Here is a 24215-nt window from a genome sequence, read left to right as displayed (position 1 = left end):
GGAGAAGATCGGGCCCGTGCATGCAGTTCTTGATTTTTCTTTGGGAGCTTGATGTAAAAAAGCGGCTGCACATTCTCACATTCTGGTGGCTGTGGTGGTCTAACCGCAACAAGCTTCGTCAGGGAGAGATGCCTTTGGCTGCGGACACAGTGGCGCGCCACACGAGGAGCAGTGTGCTCGAGTTCCTGGAGATCTTTGGGAAGCCAGCGGACAAGCCTGTACCCGACAAGTGGCGGCCGCCGTCCCAAGCAGACTACAAGATCAATGTGGACGGGTCTTTCGTCCCAGGCCAGAATCATGCAGGATGGGGAGTGGTGGTAAGAACAAAAGATGGCAATCTGGCCTTTGCCCGGGCGGGCAGGCAGGAGCACATCACTAATCCTTTTGCAGCTGAGATCTCTGCCATGTCTCATGCCGTTCACATCGCTGCGGACCTGGGAATCGTCCGGGTCGAACTGGAGACGGACTCACAGCTTGTGGCTGAAGCCCTGGACATGCAGAAAGTTGATTCCTCGACATATGCTGCTGTCATTGAGGATATCAAGTACCACCTGAAACTTTGGTTCTCAAAGGTTACTATTTCCGCGTGTAGGCGTAGTGCAAATTCTGTTGCTCATGAACTCGTCAATATTAGCCGCGTGTGTGAACCTTGTATCTTGGGCGATCTGCCTAAGAACAGTTAAGTAATAAAGCAAGTGCTTTACCCTAAAAAAAAGAACTTAGTTTTTTTGAGAAGGATTTAAGAATTTGCAAGATCTATAATTTCCCGTAATGGTTGTTAGAGACCAAGTCTAAAATTAACCTCCATTACTCGACATTATAGATGTCACGATATCTAAAATCTGACATTTTTTTTATTTGAGAGGGACAAGGTTAGAGACCGAGTCTAGACTATAGAATCAACCAACAGCTCAGTAATTTGGTAAAGAAAAAGACACACAAGCGAAGTAAACGAATATTTTTTTTGAACCAACCTGTGGTTGGATGGTTAGAGGGAGAGTGGTGTCCCCAACCCACCAGGGTTCAAGTCCTGGTGCTCGCATTTATTTCAGGATTTATTTCAGGATTTCTGGCGATGCGCTTTCAGTGGCCGGAGACGTTCCCGTCGACGACGAGGCGCCTATAGTGACTTCGTAAATTTCAAGATGATATGCCGGCTCAGTCTCTCAGAGGTGCTCATAGGGGTAGGGTGTGCGTATGTGCGTTTATAGGAGTGAGTGTATGCGCGTATGTATGAGCGCTTAAGTCTGTACTGATGTTCAAAAAAAGAAAATATTTTTTTTCGTAATATCTGTCGTGCTTCAACCACCTCAACGATCGAAGGTAAATACCCCAAATGTCAGGTTGCGCCAATGCAATGACATTGTGTAGACTAATGACACATAAATTGTACTGGTCGGCTAATATTGGCCCTCGAGTGACGTACCTGAAAGAAGCCCCACTCCGCGCAGGCAAATCTGAGCTTTGCGGTCTCCGCTTCAGCGGACTCGGGGCTCAGGAGCTTGCTGATGTCGATCACCGGAACGTCGTCGGACAGCTCGGGGAGGACGGCGTGTGCGTCGATGTCCGGCTGGATATACCGTTGGATCTTGTCGACCGTCAGCTCGCCGGCGGATGCCACCAGCGCCTGGACGTTAGTGACGGGAAGCGATGTTCCCAGCTTCGACCACCTGCTCTCGCTGGCGCTGCCACTCGCTGCCTCCACCTCCATGAGTATAGCTGCCTAGGTCTCCACCACGGGTCTCGCTAGTGAAGTTACAGGGAGCAGGCTATTATATACACTGTTAACTGAACTGTGATGTTACCACACGATGAAACTGGTCAGAAATGCGAATGATTCCTCGACCGGCTCGTCTGGGAGGCCCCGATCCATGTGCTTGGATGCACCGACCGATGTTAAAAAATTGCCCGGCGGCTAATGGCAGAATTTAACTGGGATATAAATACTTCTGCACCGACACACTTGCAGATCTGCTCTGGCGCGGTTCAAACATGCCTTTGTCATTTTCGAAAGAAAAAAACATGCTTTTGTACACGAAGTCATAAACCTTGTTTTTTTTTGCGAGGGAGTCATAAACCTTGTTACTTGTGTGGTTTCTGAAATGAAACCGGGAGACGGTTATTAGCCCATCTTTTTTTTCCGTAGTAATACGTGTCTCATAAATAAAATAAAGATTCACTTAGAATCCATGTAAACATTGATATTACATGACTGAAAAGATAGGATAATCCTACGCAAAAAACCAGCGTTTGTCCCTCTCCACTAAGGAAGAGAAGACAGATCACCTCTCCACCCGAGCTAGACGCGGCTTCATCGCTGATCAGCAGATTTACGGACCTCCAAAGTAGTTTGCCTGAAGCAAAACTATTGCGTTTAAAGAATCAGACCGGGGCAACGTGTCCCCGGACACACCATCGAACATCAGAACTGACACCCCCGCACGACTACGACGTCGGAAGAGAAAACCAAAACCACCAGCCTCCAACCACAAACCCAGCACAAGATGCACCATCTTCCAGGTGTTACTTGCATAGACAACCGGTTGCGCGTACTCCTGGATGGCAAAACCTCCCCGCTCCACAATAATGTCGGAGACAACGCCGCAGCAATGGGGACAGAGCAGAAGGAGAGACACACCTGATGGAGTCGCCGCCGCCGCCTTGCCGACACCATCCACAAACCCTAACGCCGCCGATCTAAAGGATCGGCAAACACAGGATGCCATCAACTCCGAGACGCCGCCATGAAGGGCACCGCCGGTGTGGGAGTGAAGTTGAGGCAGATTCATTCGTCCGGACACCGCTCCCACCACCCCAACAGCGCACCACGACCTACAAATCCAAACCCTAACCACAGAGCGGAGGAACGGGTACGACCGATAACGATCTTCGTAGAATATGTGGGAACCAATATGGGCATCCAGGTTCCGTTGTTGGTTATTGACCGGACAGGTGTCTCGGTCATGTCTACATCGTTCTCGAACCCGTAGGGTCCGCACGCTTAATGTTTGATGACGATTTTATATTATATGAGTTATTTGATTTGGTGACCGAATGTTGTTCGAAGTCCCGGATGAGATCACGGACATGATGAGGAGTCTCAAAATGGTCGAGAGGTAAAGATTCATATATTGGACGATGATATCGGGTCACCGGAAGGGGTTCCGGGCATCCCCCGGCAACTACATGGGCCTAATGGGCCAAGAAGGGGACAGACCAGCCCATAGGGGTCTGGTATGCCCCATGTATCCAAAATAAGTGGGAAGGAAAGAGGGGAAGAGAGAAAGGAAGGGGAGCAATCCGGCCTCCCTTTTCCTTCTCTCCTCCCTCCTCCTTCCTTCCCCTCCGGATGAATATGGAAGGGGGAGGCCGAATTGGGAGGCGCCCAAGTAGTATTCCTCCTACTTGGGGCGCCCCCTTGGCCACCTCCCCTCCCCTCCAACCTATATATATGAGGCAGGGAACCGCTAGAACATACAACAATGATTGTCAGCCGTGTGCGGCGCCCCCCTCCACAGTTTACGCCTCCGGTCATATTGTCGTAGTACTTAGGCGAAGCCCTGCACGGATCACTTCACCATCACCGTCACCACGCCGTCGTGCTGACGAAACTCGCCCTCGACACTTTGCTGGATCAAGAGTTCGAGGGACGTCATCGAGCTGAACGTGTGTAGAACTCGGGGGTGCTGTACGTTCGGTGCTTGATCGGTCGGAACGAGAAGAAGTTCAACTACATCAACTGCGTTGTTAAACGCTTCCGCTTTCGGTCTACGAGGGTACGTGGACACACTCTCCCCCTCTCGTTGCTATGCATCTCCTAGATAGATCTTGCGTGAGCGTAGGAATTTTTTTGAAATTGCATGCTACATTTCCAAACAATTGTGTCTCTTGTGTTCCTTCATTGATGGTCTTGATCAAATAGTGTGACTTAATACAAATGGTGTTCAGTACCTGGGACTCGGCTATTCGAATAGATTCTACACTCTGCAGAGATTGTACATTTTTCCAACGCTGTGGATAACAATCCAACAAATCCCGTCTATAGCATGGCCCTCTGAACATACCACCAACATCCAGTAAGCTAGTCCTGGGAGAGAGAAACTGGGTCCCTACCACCCCATGACACAACTCATCCACTACCAGATGCCATAAACTTTCTTTGTGCACAATCTTACCAACCCATGCTCTTGTAGCTGAATGGCAATCTCCCAGCCAAGGAGATACTGAAAGCCCAACCATTCCTCTTTGGTGATACGGCTAAGACACATAATCTACTATATTTAAATAGGAGCTCCCCACTACATGATTTCTCTTGACATGCAGCCCATCCACATCATCAAGCCATGTCAGCAACATCACTTTTATTTTTTTCAATCAGCTTTCGCGACACATCACATTATTTACGTTATTATTTTGCCCCTTCGTTCTTCGGCACGCACCGCTTCATTTTCTGCAGAAGCCCCGTTACGCGCTGGGCCTAATTAAAACGCCTCCTCCGCTTCAGTTTCTTTCCCAAGTGAATTCCACATCAAAGCGCCCGATGGTCCCACGAAAAGAAAAACGGCGCACGATGGCACCGCTTCTTCTCCGCTTCTGTTTCTTCCCCATATATTCTCCGTCGCTGCGTGCTTCTTCTCCAATTTCCACAGCAGCTCTCCCCTTGCTGCAACTACTAGCGCGTCGCCCGCCGCCCTACCCATGTGCGGTGTCTTCGCCTGCCGCCAGCCCACCTCACTGCCAAGCCAGCAGCCAGCCCACCTCACCTCCTCAGGGCCTCCTCACCACCGTCACACGGGGGCGCAGCGCCGGAGTTCGTCCTTCCCTCGAGCACCGATTGTCCAACAGATTCCACATCCATAGTAGCTGATAGTCTCGTAGCAAAGAGGGGACGAGAGCTCAATCTCATTATAATCTGCCATCACAAAAAGTATTACCCGATCTGATTCCTCCCTCCCTCTCTCTCTCTCTCTCTCTCTCTCTCTCTCTCTCTCTCTCTCTCCGGACTGTTATCATGTTCTGCGATTACTCATCTCCTTATTTGTTTGCAGAATTAAATCAGCTTTGCAGAGAGAGGTTATCTTGAAATAACGCAGAAACTAAAATGCATGAAATTAATTAAAGGTATTCAAACGTCACTTATCGTTCCCTTATTCTCCCCAATATTTATATCCAAGCAATATACTAATTTTCCATCCAATTTTCTCATATTCCGCTCCCAAACGGCAAGGGGCATAGACGATTGTCAAACATCTGGGTCCTTACACTCAAGAGTATTGTTTCTTGATAGTGTATTATTCTTCAGTTAAGTCATGGCCCCTTAACAGTTTGGTACTAAATTTGCTTATAGGATTCCTCCTTAAATTGTGTTTTCTACAACTATCCCTGCAAACTTTGGTACATATGCTCCCTGGTGATCTACTACCTTTGAAAAGTTGTATGCCCTTGGTAATAATTTATTACTCTCATGGTCTCACCCTTGAAACATACAGGGGTGTTGCTTCTGAGTAAGTACAGGGCATAAACGTAGACCACTTATGTATAAAAAATAAGGAAAATAAATAAAGGTTAGTTAAGATCATTATGCCGATTCAAAACTTTCATATCCATTGATATCTTTCTAACTAATGTTATACACATGTTCTTTTATTCATATCCCTGAATTCAGGTCTTTTGCAGTCTGTTTATTTGTGAAAAATATTTTTTTATGTAAGTCGACAAGATGTTTGTCATATAGTTGTTGTAGTGGCAGTAAATGTCATATTGCTCACCATGAAGGCTTAAAGTTTGCATTTGTTGATTTGTGTTTGCTATATTTGATCTAGATTTTACTTTAGAGGTGCAAGCCCACAGACAAGAAGAGAGAGATGTAACTTATCTGTGTGCAGCATTTTATTTTATTCCCATGCATATCTTAGGTTATTGTTATCCATCAGGTATGTCAAGGAAAGGGCCATCCGCAAGCACTTGCCACTTCAAGGATTTCACATTAGATTCTAGATCGTTCACATACTGTTGTATATAAACATACATATTATGTCACCTCATCAAGAACTTCTATCCGGAAATATATGTAATAAATTTTGTAAGTAGCTGCTATATTGTTGTTTGCTATGGGTTTTGCAGATGATTTAGTCATCAGTCGATCATAAGGAACCACAACTCTTAGAGGTTACAGCTTTGATCTTTGGAAGGTATGATGAGCATGCAGTCAAAACTCCTACAGATACACTCTACATTGTGATACAATATGATTGTATTTGCATATGCATGCAAACTTTTGTTTTTGTTCTTATCTCGCAGGTTGTTGGTTGCAAATGATGGGGATTGCCGAGCAGTTCTATGTAGGAAAGGCATGGCTACAGAGATGTGGCGTCATCACAGGCCAAAATATGAAGCAAAGCATCATGCTCTTTCACATGGACATAAGGAAGTATATATCTTTTTTGCTTACACGGTGTTTGATTGCTAATAGATGTCTTTTCTCATGCTTTTCCAGCAATTACTGACGTCTAATGGCATGATGCGTACCAAGAAATAATTTTGTTTCGCTCACAAATAATCCTTTCCATTTTACTGCCGTTGTTGCCACTTACTATACGTATACTGTGTCATTCTTTTCCTGTTTTCATTTCGAACTATGCTTTTCTAACAGTATGCAAGTTTGCAATTTACTCCATTGAACAGGGTAGTGTACAGTTTCTCTTGATATAAGAGCTGCAGCTTCAAGCCATCCCTTGCACTGTTTATGTATATATATAGGCATCAGAATTCAAAATATGTACACCCTTAAGTATGTTACGATTTTACCCGCTATTTCATTTGTGATGCACAGATAATTAAATGTTATTAATTGATTCATGAAATGATTTTCTGCTGTGGCCAATAAGTTATTTCATGCAGTACATATTTGTGCTTCCCTTTTCTCTGTTAATCTTTTGACAAATTGTTGTAACATACATTGATTCTGCATTTGTATACCTTTTTTGGGTGCTGCATACTGCCCATTTGATTTGGAGAAGGTATACAAAATTACTATTTTGCCCTTCTATTTATTGACCATTCCTCTATGTGATTCTGTATATTTTGCTTTCTTCATGTATTGGCGAAATGCAACATGTTCAATATATACACTTCACACTTTGGTGCTTTTTCTTACACTTATTTACTATTAGCAAAGTATTGCAACAGAGATCAATATATACATTGGATTGTTGCTTAACGGTCGTCTTTGAATTTTGAAAGATTTGTCTCCTACCAATCTAATATAATTTGATCAAAATTTATTTCAACCAAATCCCGCAGCAACGCGCAGGGTATCATCTAGTTGTAACCCTCTCACAAAGGCACATGTGGTTGCATGGAAAGGCTTGATTCAGTGGCACTATGACTCGATCAACCATGAAGGATTTAATTGAATAAGTTTATTTCTGTTACATTTAATCCTCCACATAATTCAGTAGGTTCAGATCAAATCATAGCCATGTCAATTACCAAAAGAACTTAACAAATAATATAATCACGTTCATACTATCAACTAGCAATTAAAGTGAGTATCTAGTTTCACTACTTAACATGCTTCAAAATGAATGCTACTCGTCCAACTAATTAACAAGCAAATATAAAGAAGTAGCATAGCAATAATTCTAACAAAATCATAATTAAACCACTATGCAAAATAATTCAATTGTACTTGGAAATGCAAGTTTTAAGTCATGGCCTTGCAATGCCATCAAGTAAATGGAGGTGGTGGCGTGCCTTGTTCACAGGGAGTGTCAAAGTACTACTGGTCTTCACCTCCTTAATTATAAATGTAAATATCACATAAAGCCAAAAAAACTGTGTTTGGAAATTCTAGACAAGTTATAAAAATACAAGATTAAATCAGTGGATAAAGAATTTCAAAAGAGAAGTAGTGCAAAAAGAATCAACTCATTTGGACCTATCATTTAGGAGTTGTGCTTGGTCAAAATTGGGTCAACAGAAAATTTTACATGGATTTAAATGACTTAAATCAAAACCACGTTGATGGCATATTGAGGAAATACACCTCAACTTACGTACTGCTTTGGGCGTGCCTGGAGTCACGGACAGGTGGTGTCCAATTAGAGGGGGTGAGTGCGCAACGGCTCACAAACGACCGTTCATCGGCGTAGGGGACACGGCGTTCTTGGGGAGTGTCAGGCTAGAATGGTGCGATGACGGCAGTCACATCCGTACCTGTAGCTTCCCGGGAGGTGGATGGATGACGAGCAGATCTTCGTCTCCGGCGACGGCGTCCTACTCGTTGGAATCAGGTGATTCAGCATGGAATCAAGTGGATGGGCAAGGCATCCTCCCTTGAAGGGCTAGGGAAGCCTTTGGTGGAAGTGACTTGGGCTGGGGTGGAGCAAAGAGGGATGGCGGCGGTGCTTAGCTTGATTCTAAGGAGCAGCCCTCCTAGTTGTGCCCTCGAGCTAGGGGATATGTGAGCGAGTGGGAGAGGTGGTGCGAGTGCAAGAGGGGACGGGCAGTGGCCTTTTTAGCCGTGGTTGGGTGGCATGGCTTGCCGTGCCGCCATGGGTGAGCTCGTAGCGAGCTGGCCCTGCGCCTGCCTCTGCCTGGGCATGGGAGGGGCCGTGGGGGTACATCGAAGGGGACGTTTGTATTGCCGAGATAGACAAGATGGTGGCTCACGGATGGTGGAGTGTTGTGGTCATGGTCGATCGTGCTCACGGACGGGAGGGATGACGCTGAGGCTACGGGGAGGATTGTGCAATGCTTCCTTTTGCAGAGTGGCAAGCCGGTGACGGGCACTAGCGCCAGGGCTGGCTGGCAAGGGGCCGGATGACATGCAGAGCACGCCTTTGGCATGACAATCCCGTGGTCACTGAGGTACTGGGGGCCTGGGTGTCTTTTTGTGGCTAGCACTGTGTCCGGTAGGCTAGGCATGTAGTATAGGTCATCTAGGTGGAAAGTAATTTGTTTCAAGTGAACCAAATCAAACGTGTAGGTCTAAAATTACTACTACCGATGAATTTTTTGTACCGTGCCAAGGATACATGGTGAGGCGCCATGGGTTGATCTTTCGTGTGTGGTGCCTGGGTACTAGGATGAGTGTCTAGGCCAAATTTTTTCTTGTTTGGAAAAAGGTAAGAGGTAGTTGCTTTGTAAACCAAAAGTTGTGGCAAAAACTAGCTGTGGATGGTGTGCTCACTTGAGAAACTTTCCACAAGTGTTTGGGGGGCATTTCTAGGCGGGTTTAACTAACCTCTAGAATTTATGAGCATTGTTTGGAAATTTTTGGGATGGCAAAATATAGGTTGCTTCACAACCTATGTGCTTGAGGGTATATTCTTTTATAGAAAAAGAATATATTGAGAAAAAGTGTATGGATGAACTTGGGAAGAAATATTAGTGTTGGAGGCTTGGGTCCACTTGTGTAAAGAAAAGTAAATATGATCCCAATTTCTAAGTCCAAAGAGCCATTCAAGTGAATCCAAGGTAAACTCCAAATAAATCCAAGGTGTTCTCGGAGGAAAAGAAAAAGGGCCAAAATCCAGAGTCTTACAATCTTTGCCTTGGCGCTACTTTTCTTGATGGATGGTTTGGAATAGAGAATTTAATATACTTGTTTTCATCTTCCAAGTTTCACAAGCGTGACTGAAGAATAATTTCATCACATGTATATCTGGAAAAAATGCAAAGATTCAAATAAAGTGACAAATGTCTCGCCGATTGGTCCCGGTGAGAAATGTATATCCATTACAATGAAGCATAAAATATTAGTTTAAGAGTGTTTATCAAGAACGACAAATTACAGTAGAGAATCCTTATATTTCAGATAACTTCGCATAATCCAGGGCTCTCTTTCCTTCTAGTTTGTTTGAGAAATAAAATCCTAAATACTCTTCTACTTTCACTGTCTTGTATAATATCTTCTCTTCTGTAGTTTCCAAAATTGGTGAAATAATTCCATCATAGTTTGGGATTTGAAATGCTGATATGGATAGTCGCTCCTTGTGGGCATTGATGGTGACCCTGTGCTCAATGCTCTTGTACTTCCCATTTGTCATAATCTATAGATAATAAATAGATAGCATTTAACAAATATCAAGTTTCTCATCTATATCCTTGAAAAGAGTAGTTTCTCAGTCATATAAAATTGGAAGTAGTTTGGAACTAAACATGACATTGTCTTAGGGAAATGTTCCATGTACACCATTCAACTATTGCTTTGCTAGAGTGTACCGGCCATCCCTAGAAAAAGCTGCCTTTGGTTGTAAGGACTTAATTATTTTGTCTTCTTCGATAAGGAACTTATATAAACAAATAGAGGAAGATAGCGGGAAAATTGTTGAACATTAGCAAGCAAATTTTAGTTTATTGCAACATAATCCTATTGACAACCAAAGAATAGGAACAATAGTAACCAAGTAGCTTTTATAAAGAGAAAACAATGAGTCTTTCCAGTGACTAAGAATGAGCTTTCTCAGTTGAGTTTCCTAGATGTTGTGTGAGGGCTACAAAGGTGGCTCGATGACTCGCTTGTTTGGGTAGGTGGACCCTGTACTTATTCTGCCCTCAAACTCCCAAAATATTTAGAAAAAAAAACTAACCAAAAATCTTGCTTATTTTTTCTGAACCAACATATGAGGTGGTAAAATTTATGATTTAATATGTGACACGCCCTCCGATTCATACTACTTGTCACTCAAACAGATGTATCTTGACGTATTTTAATGTTAGATACATCCGTATGACCGACAAGTAATATGAATCAGAGGGACTGCATCAACTGAGTAGTACTTTTACAAACCCAGGTATGAGAACTATTTAACATAAGATGACATTTCAGACATAAGCACTTCCGTTTGGTGGCAGCGGGATGGGCGTGTGAGCTTGTAAGCACATGTGTGTGTGTGTGTGCGTGCGTGCGTGCGTGCGTGCGTGCGTGCGTGCGTGTGTGTGTGTGTGTGTGTTCTTTACTACTTTTCATAACATTTAGTTTTAGATGCTATACAACTAGCTTAACATATCTAGAAGCATACCTCAAGAAGATCGCCCACATTCACCAACAGTGCATCACAATGCGGTTTCACGGGAATCCATGCACCATGCCTTCTAATTTGTAAGCCTTGAACTAAATTAAGTTCTAATAGAATAGTTAGAAAAGCTCCATCGGAATGTGGTGACAAGCCTAGAACCTTTTCCGGGGTTGACGCGCATGGAGGATAGTAGTTCATCCTGAGAACTTGAGACACATGTTTGTCTGCCACCAATTCCGGATCAACATCTAGTGTTTTTGCAATGAAGATGGCAAGAGAATGTGTGAATTTCATCACCTCTGAAGAGTATTGTTCAATACAATTCCTGGGATCATAACAACAGTAATGTTTCTTTGTTAATGTTGGGTTTTGGTAGGTATTGAAATACTTTAGTCTTTATATGACTACTCCTTGCTTGTTTTTGTACCAGGTACAAATAACAAGCCTGGCAAAAAAAACATTGCTTGTATAGTTCCCTGTTCGGCCCTTTGTTGGTCATTGCCATGAACCATAAAAAGTCGGTTCCTAGATATTTATGCTGAAATTTTACCCAGAAGACTTGATATCAATTTTATTCTTCCAGAAAACTTAATATTCATTAGTTCCTATGGCTGATTTAAAATTTGCAACATCTAAATTTCATAAAGAACAATTCGTTGAATTAAACCAAATGGTCTTGGGATAGGTAGATGTCAATAAAGACAACAATCTTTTGTAGGTCATTGTGGTAAGGTCTGTTTGGTGAGGTTGGTGTCATATATATACCAATGCATAAACATAAAAAAATATCATAGTAGTTTACTTTGAGAGATGTGTAACATTGAAACGGGATGAAATAATAAGGCCAACATAAATGAATAAATTTGCTCAATCTGATGGTTAGAATAGAAGGACGGCATTTTCCTTCTTATATCTAGATATCTCAAGCATACAAGTCTAACCTGAAAGTATGAGGTTGACTTGGCCAGTAACTCATATCGCGAGCTTGGGGTGGTTGGGTGAAGAGGGCAAACCTATCAGCCCATTCTAGCTTTTGATCATCAGAGACAACAAACACTTGTCCATACCCTTGAAGACCCCCTGGGTCCTGCGCATATGCATTCTTAACTTCGAGGGGGAGTTGAAAGAACTTTTGAATGTCCTCCTTTATACCCATTATGGCTTCATCCAGTATTCCATGATTTACAACCTGAAAACTCATTGGACAAACAATGATGCCTTATCAAATACAATTTGATGGACGGAGTGAGTGGATCTATCAATTGATATTTAGAGAAAAGTATGGTTTGTATCTTTCCAGATTTTGTCTTTGAACTCCAATACTAGATAATTTTGACCTTATACTTTTGAAAGATGACTAATTTGGTCTCTGACCACAATCCGGGCAGTATGACAATTGAAGTTGTGATTATTTCCCCCATGTGACGACCAAGTTGCACAAAAATATGATAAATTATGAAGAAGAAAAATACCAGGAAAATTATTCAAGGGAAGAAAGTAAAAAAAATTGGAAGTTGTGAATAAATTGAAATTTTTGAAAAATAACTAAATGAACTGACATTTTTAAAATAAATATTCTTGAAAAGTTACAAAAAATATTTGGAATATTATGTTGAAATAATAAATATAGAAAATGGAACCATAAGGAACCAATGATCAGGTTTTGACCAGTCTTCTTCCACGGGGTTGTATTTTTCTCTCTTACCTCTTCCTTCTCAGATTGTATTATTGAGATATTTAATCGAACACCTTGCATGCACTGCGTGTGCGGTCCATGTGTGCCGAATAGTGGTGGCTGCTCCCGTGCCTCGCGCACATGCGCCACACCGCGGACGGGTGTTGGCCGACGCCCTGTGCGCCAGGAGGCTACTATACCTAGGCCAAAGGAAGTTGTATCTTGGGGCAGTGCAGCTCAGCATCAACATCTCCGTCGCGCTCTCCCCCATGTCGCTTGCAGCTCGCCAGGTGAGCAGCGCAGCTCGGTGTCGTCTCAGCTGCTGCGGTCCTCGATGATGGGGCGCTCAACGTAAACAACCGGGCGATATGGCATTCACATGCACGCCGGCGCACCAACTTGTCCGCCACTATCCGCACCACGCCCACCACCGTCACCTTCAAGAGGTTGTACAGGAGCGCCGCTATCATGCCTAGCATGCATGTGGTGCTGCTTCGTCCCGCTGCTCCTGTGCACCAGATGGAGATGCCCGACGCGCTCTTGAGCTTCTCCTCGCGCGCCACCCCTGCACTGGGTTCCCTCGCACGCGCACCCCGGTCCCCGGATCACGTGCTCCCGGGCAGTGGAGAAGAGGAGATCGAGGACGAGCACGAGGCTTGTCTTCATCCTACGCGGTCACCCTGGTCGTCTCCTTGCGTTCATCCTCATCATGAAGCAGGGGCGGCCGTGGTCCGCGGTGTCCGGCGAGGTAGAATGGGGCGCGATGTCCAGCGAGGTGCAGGAAGCTCATGGTGGCCAGCAGTACTGGTGGCAGGCGAGGTAGGGCAGAGGCATCGTGGTTGGCTAGAGGACTTGCGAGGGTTCGGCCATGAAGACACATGCAGTGCATGCAAGGTGTTTGATGAAATGCCTCAGTAAGCCAGTCAGAGAAGAAAGAAGAGAGGAGAGAAAAATACTGCCACATGGATGAAGACTGGTCAAAACCATGTTGAGTCAGCAGCGATACCGAGTCAGCCAAAACAAGGGACTGAACTTGTCTGGTTTCAAGAGTTAGAGATGCAAGTTTTCTGGTTTTAAAGTTAGGGGACTAAATATCTTCACCAAGAGTTGAGGGATTAAATATATACTTTCTTGAAAAGAAAAGCAAAAGCCGGGTGAACAAAATTATTTGTTTACTATGCCGTGCTTCTTCAACAATCACAACGATCCTAATCAACAAAAAAAAAACCATCTCAAAGATCGAAGGTGAGCTACAGTGACATTATGTAGCAGTTTAATCCTTGAGTGACATACCTGAAAGAAGCCCCACTCCGCGCAGGCAAATCTGAGCTTGGCAGCCTCAGCTTCAGCTGACTCGGCCCTCAAGAGCTTGCTTAGGTCGATCACCGGAACTTCGTTGGACAGCTCGGGGAGAACGGCGTGCGCGTCGATGTCCGGCTGGACATACCGTCCGATCTTGTCGACCGTCAGCTCGCCGGCGGACGCCACCAGAGCTTGCACGCTCGTGACGAGAAGCGATGTTCCCACATTCGACTAGCTGTCCTCGCTGGCGCTACCACTGGCTGCCTCCGCCTCCATCGGTGTAGCTACCTAGCTCTTCACTACGGGTCTCGCTAATCAAGTTACGGCCATCGATCAGGCTATTATATAGCAGACTGTTAAGTTAACTGAAACGTAATGTCAACTCCTGCTAATGACGCTGGGGCGGACAGAAGGTGGGCATGTGATGATTCCATGCGCACATCACGGTGCGAACGGACGGTCTGGATAGAGGGTACTCTCTCCGTTTCATATTAGTGGACTGTGCTAACGTCCAACAGATCCGCACGAGTCTATCCCCGTCGGATCCACTTCTCCCGATACGAACGACATGTAGCCAAGCGTATACGTATCCAGGTGAACAATTTTTGAGCCCGCGTGACTCTCCTGTGCTAATTAGCTCTAATTGATTTAATTAAGTATGCATGCATGCATGTGGGACAAAAATACTGATGTCAGCAAAGATTTCAACAAAATTTAAAATTCAAAATGTTTTGTAGCTTGAACCGTTGGTCCGATAAAAGAACTGTTTTCACATAAAAGATTCGTCGCGGCGAGACATTCGAAACTAGATCTCATGTTGATATGTTCCGGCGATTTTTTTCCGGGAAAACAGTTACCACGCGTCTGCTATGCAAGTTACCATGTCAGTTGTGCATAAGTTATCATGTTGTTTATAAAGGAATTACAGGGGCATAAAAAATAGTTCCTCAAACATTCGCTTCACATGCACATGCCTAAATGCATTAGGGGGGAAATGGATGTCATCTTAGATGCTTCCCTATTTTCAAACTAAAATATCTTTATAGCGTGAACTGTCTGTCCGATCGAAAAATCATTTTCACACAGAAAAAACCGTCACGATGAGATATAGTAAACTAGATCACGTGTTGATATGTTCTAATGATTTTTTCCGTGCAAATAGTTACCAGGCATGGGCTAAGTAAGCTATCAGCTCTGATGTATGTATATTATCATCCTCTTTATACGTGAGTTACCATGGTACATTGTCAACTTGTTTTTTCGGGACAAAAATTACCGTGTTGCTTGTGCGTGTGTTACCATGCACATGGTCCGTATATTACCACGTTATTTACACATAAGTTGTCGAGGGTATGTTTTTGAACAACTTCCTCCCCCTCCCCCTTCCTCTGGTTCAAAGTTACAATGGTGTTTTGTACGTGAGTTATCAAGTTTACAGCGTGTATATTACTGTGCTATTTACATGGAGGTTGTCGGGAGGGAGCTATATTTTCAAACAACTTCCTCCCATCCCCCTACCCTCAGGTCAAAATTATTATGGTGTTTGCGCATGAGTTATCATGTATACGATGCTTATAGTACCACGCTATTTACAACCCTCAGTTCAAAGTTACGATGGTGTTTATGCCTGAGTTATCAGCTCTGTTGTGCGTATGTTACCACCTATACAGAATTTACCGTGGGTATGTTTTGAACTTTTTTTGCCCCAGTCTAAAGTTACCATGGTGTTTGTGCATAAGTCAAGTGTGCGATTCGTATATTACCATACTATTTACATTGAAGTTATCAAGGTATGCTTTCAACAACTATTCCCCCCCCCCCCCCCCCCCCCCTCCGGGATAAAAAGTTACCATGATGTTTATATACCTGAGTTATCAAGTCTATGATGCATATATTACCATTATATTTCCAAAGAAGTTAACAGGGGTGTGGTTTCAACAACTATTTTTTTCTCTGGGCCTAGGTTACCACGTGTCTATGCGTAATTTACCATGCCCGCATTGTGTATATTATCATGCTATTTAGGCAGAAGTACCATGTTGTTAATACTCGTGGGTTATCAGGTCAACGATGTGTATAGGTTATCAGATTCACCTTCATTTTGCCCGGGTCTACGATCATTTTGAAAAAAATACCTTACTAGAAAAATTACCACGGTTTTTACATAGTTTATCAGGTTTACGATTGAAGCGGATCTGTTGCCACATGCGCGTGGTCGGTCGCTGCCGCGAGATGCGAATCGTACGGTTCACGGGTCGGTCGTGCCTGTCGCTAAAATGTATCATGCAGCTCGACCATGATTATATGCGAATGGTTCCTGGACCGGCTCGTACGGAAAGCGCCGATGCAAAAAAATGCCTCGTCACCTAATGGCCGAATTTATTGCACTGACCACTTGCAGATCTGCGGTGGCGTGATTCAAACATGCCTTTGCACCATCACTCTGGAGTATTTTTAGCAGATATACCATCTTCAACGCGTACTTTCATATCAAACACTGTATCCGTCTACGGTGAGCAGTGATGTGGGAGCCGGACATTCAACCGCTCGCAAACATTTGAAATGGGATTTCAACAAACTGGATAAATTACATCAAACATGACAGAAGTAAGCAAAGCTCGGATATAATTTACATAAAGGAACGATATTTCATCCTCTTAACTAAACTAAGCCCGCAACATCAAAGTAATTATAGAGAATAGGATAATTCATCCATAAATAGCATGCAAACATCTCTAGTACAACAATAGTTCAAACTAAACAAGAAAACCGGATGTTCAACAAGTTTTCTTGTATGATCAATTTCAAATTGAACGGTACTATAATAATCAGAGCCGGCACATATCCTCCCACACAGGCTGTCCATTGAGTCTCATTCAACAATGTATGTGCGTGAATGTCATGTCCTCGGTCCTGTAGTACATCATGGCCGAGCATGCAAGCTATACAACTTGTAGAGCATCATTGATGAATGAATGAATTAACCAACATGTAGAGCAACAAGAAGCAAACTTTTGATCTCCACACGTTTTAACCGGGCCACAAAACTGCATGACGAAGTTCTTAATAGTGTACCACCGATGCCCTAACGACCTCACATTGCATTCATGGATGATGTGCATACCTTAGGGCGCAAAGTGATTCCGCGCATGAAACGAACCATGCATGCGCCACCAAATGACAAAGCCCCTTGAGTTCATGCCTACAAAGTCTACAGATACAGCCAACCACGCAGCACACAATAACTTATCCTTCTCCACCGAGTACCCCACCATCGTGCTTAATCTAGAAAACAACATGGAGTTCGAAAATAAGCTCCATCACATTTGACTGAACACCTGCCGGGCGTGGTGTCTGATGACCCACAAGTATAGGGGATCTATCGTAGTCCTTTCGATAAGTAAGAGTGTCGAACCCAACGAGGAGCACAAGGAAATGACAAGCGGTTTTCAGTAAGGTATTCTCTGCAAGCACTGAAATTATCGGTAACAGATAGTTTTGTGATAAGGTAACTTGTAACGGGTGGCAAGTAATGAAAGTAAATAAGGTGCAGCAAGATGGCCCAATCCTTTTTGTAGCAAAGGACAAGCCTGGACAAACTCTTATATGAAGGAAAACGCTCCCGAGGACACATGGGAATTATCGTTAAGCTAGTTTTCATCACACTCATATGATTCACGTTCGTTACTTTGATAATTTGATATGTGGGTGGACCGGTGCTTGGGTACTGCCCTTCCTTGGACAAGCATCCCACATATGATTAACCCCTCTTGCAAGCATCTGCAACTAGAAAAGAAGTATTAAGGTAAACCTAACCATAGCATGAAACATGTGGATCCAAATCAGCCCCTTACGAAGCAACGCATAAACTAGGGTTTAAGCTTCTGTCACTCTAGCAACCCATCATCTACTTATTACTCCCAATGCCTTCCTCTAGGCCCAAATAATGGTGAAATGTCATGTAGTCGACGTTCACATAACACCACTAGAGGAAAGACAACATACATCTCATCAAAATATCGAACGAATACCAAATTCACATGATTACTTATAGCAAGACTTCTCCCATGTCCTCAGGAACAAACATAACTACTCACAAATCATATTCATGTTCATAATCAGAGGGGTATTAATATGCATAAAGGATCTGAAAATATGATCTTCCACCAAATAAACCAACTAGCATTAACTACAAGGAGTAATCAACACTACTAGCAACCCACAGGTACCAATCTGAGGCTTTGGGACAAAGATTGATACAAGAGATGAACTAGGGTTTTAGAGGAGATGGTGCTGGTGAAGATGTTGATGGAGATTGACCCCCTCCCGATGAGAGGATCGATGGTGATGACGATGGTGATGATTTTCCCCTCCCGGAGGGATGTTTCCCTGGCAGAACAGCTTTGCCGGAGCCCTAGATTGGTTCCGCGCCTCGTGGCGGCGGTGTTTCGTCCCGAAAGCTTGCTTCTGATTTTTTTTCCAGGGTGAAAGGCTTCATATAGCAGAAGATGGGCACCGGAGGCCTGCCAGGGGGCCCACGAGGCAGGGGCGCGCCCAGGGGGTAGGGCGCGCCCCCACCCTCGTGGCCAGGGTGTGGGCCCCCTCTGGTTGATTCTTTCTCCAGTATTTTATATATATTCCAAAACGTGCCTTCGTGAAGTTTCAGGACTTTTGGAGTTGTGCAGAATAGTTCTCTAATATTTGCTCCTTTTCCAGCTCAGAATTCCAGCTGCCGGCATTCTCCGTCTTCATGTAAACCTTGTAAAATGAGAGAGAATAGGCATAAGTATTGTGAAATAATGTGTAATAACAGCCCATAATGCAATAAATATCGATATAAAAGCATGATGCAAAATGGACGTATCAACTCCCCCAAGCTTAGACCTCGCTTGTCCTCAAGCGGAAGCCGATAACGAAAAATATGTCCACATGTTTAGAGATAGAGGTGTCGATAAAATAAAATACGGACATGAGGGCATCATGATCATTCTTGTAACAGCAACACATATATATTGTCATATGATTTATTATGCTAAAGTAACAATCTATTCACAATGTCCAGTATGAATCAGAAACTTCATTGAGAACTAACAAACTATGATCTCGGTCATTGAAGCAAATGCAATTTATCATAACATCAGAAAGAGTCAATATAAGAGCTTTTCAGCAAGTCCACATACTCAACTATCATTTAGTCTTTCATAATTGCTAACACTCACGCAATACTTGTGGGTATGGAGTTTTAATCGGACACAAAGAAAGATAGGGGCTTATAGTGTTGCCTCCCAACCTTTTACCTCAAGGGTAATGTCAACAATAATAGTTTATGATAACTTACATCCAATTGGATATATATATATATATATATATATATATATATATATATATATATATATATATATATATATATATATATCATGATCTTTCCGACACAATGTACTTGCCAAAGAATAAAATATAAAAGGAAAAGGTGAAGATCACCATGACTCTTGCATAAGGTATAAGACAAAAGTCAAAGATAGGCCCTTCGCAGAGGGAAGCAGAGGTTGTCATGTGCTTTTATGGTTGGATGCACGAAATCTTAATGCAAAAGAACATCACTTTATATTGCCACTTGTGATATGGACCTTTATTATGCAGTCCGTCGCTTTTATTGCTTCCATATCACAAGATCGTATAAAGCTTATTTTCTCCACACTAATAGATCATACATATTTAGAGAGCAATTTTTTTTGCATGCAACAATGACAACTTACTTGAAGGATCTTACTCAATCCATAGGTAGGTATGGTGGACACTCATGGCAAAACTGGGTTTAAAGATATTCGGAAGCACAAGTAGTATCTCTACTTGGTGCAAAGAATTTGGCTAGCATGAGGGAGAAAGGCAAGCTCACCATGTTGGATGATCCATGACAATATACTTTATTTCGGATATAAGAAAACATAACCCATTACGTTGTCTTCCTTGTCCAACATCAACTTTTTAGCATATCATATTTTAATGAGTGCTCACAATGATGTCCAAGATAGTATATTTATATGTGAAAACCTCTCTTTCTTTATTACTTCCTATTAATTGCAACGATGACCAAAACTATGTTTGTCAACTCTCAACAACTTTTATTCATCATACTCTTTATATGTGAAGTCATTACTCTCCATAAGATCAATATGATCTCTTTTTATTTTCTTTTTATTCCCTCAAGATCATAGCAAGATAACCAAGCCCTTGACTCAAAACTAATATTTATTATATATAGCTCACGGACTCGATTACATAGAAGGATCATAAAGCAAAACTCAAAACTAAATCATACTAAAACTTTATTCTACTAGATCAAGATATCACCAATATGATCGAACTAAGAAAAACGGTAAAGTCAGAAGTGTGATGGTGATACGATACCGGGGCACCTCCCCCAAGCTTGGCAGTTGCCAAGGGGAGTGCCCATACCCCATGTGTTTATGCCTCTTTCCTCAGAGGTGGTGATGATGGAGTTGTTGATGATGTAGGCTTGTCGTCCCTTTTCCAAGGCATAGGCTCACCATCATAGAATGATGATCGAGTCTCCGGGATTCTCAAATCTGCATCCAAACTCATCCTCTTGAATCTATATTCATACTCACAGTTTTGGTTTTGCAAGTCATAGATCTGGGCTTGGAGGTGCTCGATTTGCTCATGAAGCTTGAAGATGGCCTCCCCAATATTCTTGGCATCCAACTTGTGGTTGTTGGTGAACTCCGCGATCATCATGTGGTTGGCGTCGAGTCCGCGTTCCACCACCCCTTGGCACTTGAAAACTTGCTGCTCCATTGCTTCGAGTCTTGTCTCCACGCTTCCAGTCCTCCTTGGTCCCTCAACATCGCGGATGTGCAGCAACCCCTCACGCATCTCAATGGTTTGAGGGCGTTGCAGCACCTCCGTGAGGTAGGGGTTGATGACCTTCTCAAAGAACTTGTCCTTAGGGGCTTTTGGAGACGTCATGGTGATCTAGATCTGTCAGAAAAACAGCTCGAAACAAAAACAGAGGATATTTGCGTGGTACGGTGGTCAAAACCTTTGGGAGATTATATAATGAATTTTTACCAACCAAAAGAAGTATCGTGCAAGAAAACGGAGTCCGGAGGGCGCACGAGGTTCCCACGAGGCAGGCGGCGCGCTCAGGGGGTAGGGCGCGCCCTCCACCCTCGTGGACGCCTCATGTCCTTCCCGGACTACTTATTATTTTCCTATTTTCTTAAATATTCCAAAATGGAGAAAAATTGCCATTAGAACTGTTTTGGAGTCGGTTTACTTACCATACCACATACCTATTCCTTTTCGGAGTCTAAAACGTTCTGGAAAGTGTCCCTTATATATTCCTCCGGGGTTACGGTTTCAATAACATTAGTTTCAACATTTATGGGATTATCTGAGATATAATGTTTGATTCTTTGACCATTCACCATCTTCGGATTTGTGCCTTCGAAGTTGTTGATTTTTATGGCACCGGAACGATAGACCTCCTCGATAACGTAAGGGCCTTCCCATTTAGAGAGAAGTTTTCCTGCAAAAAATCTTAAACAAGAGTTGTATAGCAAAACATAATCACCTACATTAAACTCACGCTTTTGTATCCTTTTGTCATGCCATTTTTTAACTTTTTCTTTAAACAGTTTGGCATTCTCATAGGCCTGAGTTCTCCATTCATCAAGTGAGCTTATGTCAAATAACCTCTTCTCACCGGCAAGTTTGAAATCATAATTGAGCTCTTTAATGGCCCAATATGCCTTATGTTCTAGTTCGAGAGGTAAGTGACAAGCTTTTCCATAAACCATTTTATACGGAGACATGCCCATAGGATTTTTATATGCAGTTCTATAGGCCCATAATGCATCATCAAGTTTCTTGAACCAATTCTTTCTAGATCTATTAACAGTCTTTTGCAAAATTAATTTAATCTCCCTATTACTTAGTTCTACTTGACCACTAGACTGTGGATGATATGGAGACGCAATTCTATGATTAACATCATACTTAGCAAGCATTTTACGAAAGGCACCATGAATAAAATGTGAACCACTATCTGTCATTAAATATCTAGCGACTCCAAACCTCGGAAAAATAACTTCCTTAAGCATCTTAATAGAGGTGTTATGATCAACACTACTAGTTGGAATAGCTTCTACCCACTTAGTAACGTAATCAACAACAACTAAAATATGTGCATACCCATTAGAGGAAGGAAACGGTCCCATATAATCAAAGCCCCAAACATCAAATGGTTCAATAACAATTGAATAATTCATAGACATTTCTTGACGTCTACTAATATTACCGATTCTTTGACATTCATCACAAGACAAGACAAACTTACGGGCATCTTTGAAAAGAGTAGGCCAAATAAAAACCGGATTGCAATACCTTATGTGCAGTTCTATCTTCAGCGTGGTGTCCTCCATAAGCCTCGGAGTGACACTTGTGTAGGATCTGTTCCTGTTCATGCTCAGGTACACAACGTCTAATAACACCGTCTACTCCTTCTCTATAAAGGTGTGGGTCATCCCAGAAGTAATGTCTTAAATCATAGAAAAACCTTTTCTTTTGCTGGTATGTGAAACTAGGTGGTATAAATTTAAAAACAATGTAATTAGCATAATCAGCATACCATGGAGCAGTACGAGAAGCATTTATGACAGCTAATTGTTCATCAGGAAAGCTATCATCAATAGGTAGTGGGTCATCAAGAACATTCTCTAACCTAGATAAGTTGTCTGCAACGGGGTTCTCAGCTCCCTTTCTATCAATAATATGCAAATCAAATTCTTGTAGCAAGAGAACCCATCTAATAAGTCTAGGTTTAGCATCTTTCTTTTCCATAAGATATTTAATAGCAGCATGATCAGTGTGAACAGTTACTTTAGAATCAACAATATAAGGTCTGAACTTATCACAAGCAAATACAACAGCCAAAAATTCTTTTTCAGTGGTAGCATAATTACTCTGGGCACTGTCTAGAGTTTTACTAGCATATTGGATAACGTTTAATTTCTTATCAAATCTTTGTCGTAGAACAGCACCTACAGCATAATCACTAGCATCGCACATAATTTCAAAGGGTAAATTCCAATCAGGTGGTTGAACAATAGGTGCAGAAATCAAGGCTTTCTTAAGTATTTCGAATGCTTCTACACAATCATCATCAAAGACAAAAGGAACATCTTTTTGTAAGAGATTAGTCAGAGGCCTAGAAATATTTGAGAAGTCTTTAATGAACCTCCTATAAAAACCGGCATGACCGAGGAAACTTCTTATACCTTTGATGTCCTTAGGACACGACATCTTTTCAATAGCATCAACTTTAGCTCTATCAACTTCAATACCTCTTTCAGAAATTTTATGCCCCAAGACAATACCGTCATTAACCATAAAGCAGCACTTCTCCCAATTCAAGAAAAGATTAGTTTCTTCACATCTCAGCAAAACTCGATCAAGGTCGCTCAAGCAATCATCAAAAGAAGTTCCATAAACAGAAAAATCATCCATGAAAACCTCAACAATCTTTTCACAAAAGTCAGAGAATATAGCCATCATGCATCTTTGAAAGGTAGCAGGTGCATTACATAAGCCAAAAGGCATACGTCTATAAGCAAAGGTACCAAAAGGGCAAGTAAAAGTGGTTTTTTCTTGATCCTCTTTTGACATAGGTATTTGAGAGAAACCAGAATAGCCATCTAGAAAGCAAAAATGTGTATGTTTGGATAATCTTTCTAGCATTTGATCAATAAAAGGTAAAGGGTAATGATCCTTTTTAGTAGCTTTATTTAGTTTGTGGAAATCAATTACATTCTATAACATGTAACAATTCTTTGTGGGATCAATTCATCTTTATCATTAGGAACAACAGTAATACCTCCCTTCTTAGGGACACAATGGACAGGACTTACCCACTGACTATCAACGACATGATAAATTATACCTGCCTCCAGAAGCTTTAGTGTTTCTTTTCTTACCACTTCTTTCATCTTAGGGTTTAACCGCCGTTGGTGATCAACAACCGGTTTAGCGTCTTTCTCCAATTTTATTTTGTGCTGGCATAGAGTGGGACTAATGCCCTTAAGATCATCAAGAGTATATCCAATAGCAGCACGGTGCTTCTTTAGAGTTTTCAATAATTTATCTTCTCCTTCTCTGAAAGGTTAGCACTGATAATAACATGATATATCTTCTTT

General features: G+C 42.6%; 1 protein-coding gene and 1 pseudogene across 1 annotated transcript; one reads left to right on the top strand and one right to left on the bottom strand.

Moving 5' to 3' along the window:
• The first annotated feature begins 128 nt into the window (after window positions 1-128).
• Window positions 129-683, top strand: LOC141040687 (uncharacterized). The gene has a single exon (XM_073506803.1). It carries the CDS (start codon window positions 129-131, stop codon window positions 681-683), a length of 555 nt encoding a protein of 184 aa, XP_073362904.1.
• Window positions 684-9744: 9061 nt separating this feature from the next.
• On the bottom strand, window positions 9745-14277 carry LOC141041937 (S-norcoclaurine synthase 1-like; annotated as a pseudogene).
• Between the last annotated feature and the right edge of the window lie 9938 nt (window positions 14278-24215).

This window comes from Aegilops tauschii, chromosome 2 (assembly GCF_002575655.3).
Source record: "Aegilops tauschii subsp. strangulata cultivar AL8/78 chromosome 2, Aet v6.0, whole genome shotgun sequence".
NCBI lineage: Eukaryota > Viridiplantae > Streptophyta > Magnoliopsida > Poales > Poaceae > Aegilops > Aegilops tauschii.
The sequence above is the reverse complement of the archived record's forward strand: the minus strand, read 5'-3'. Positions and strand labels throughout refer to the sequence as shown.

Bases quoted from the DNA above. Each gene is read 5' to 3' on its own strand.
- LOC141040687 (XM_073506803.1), top strand. From the start codon at position 129: ATGCCTTTGGCTGCGGACACAGTGGCGCGCCACACGAGGAGCAGTGTG.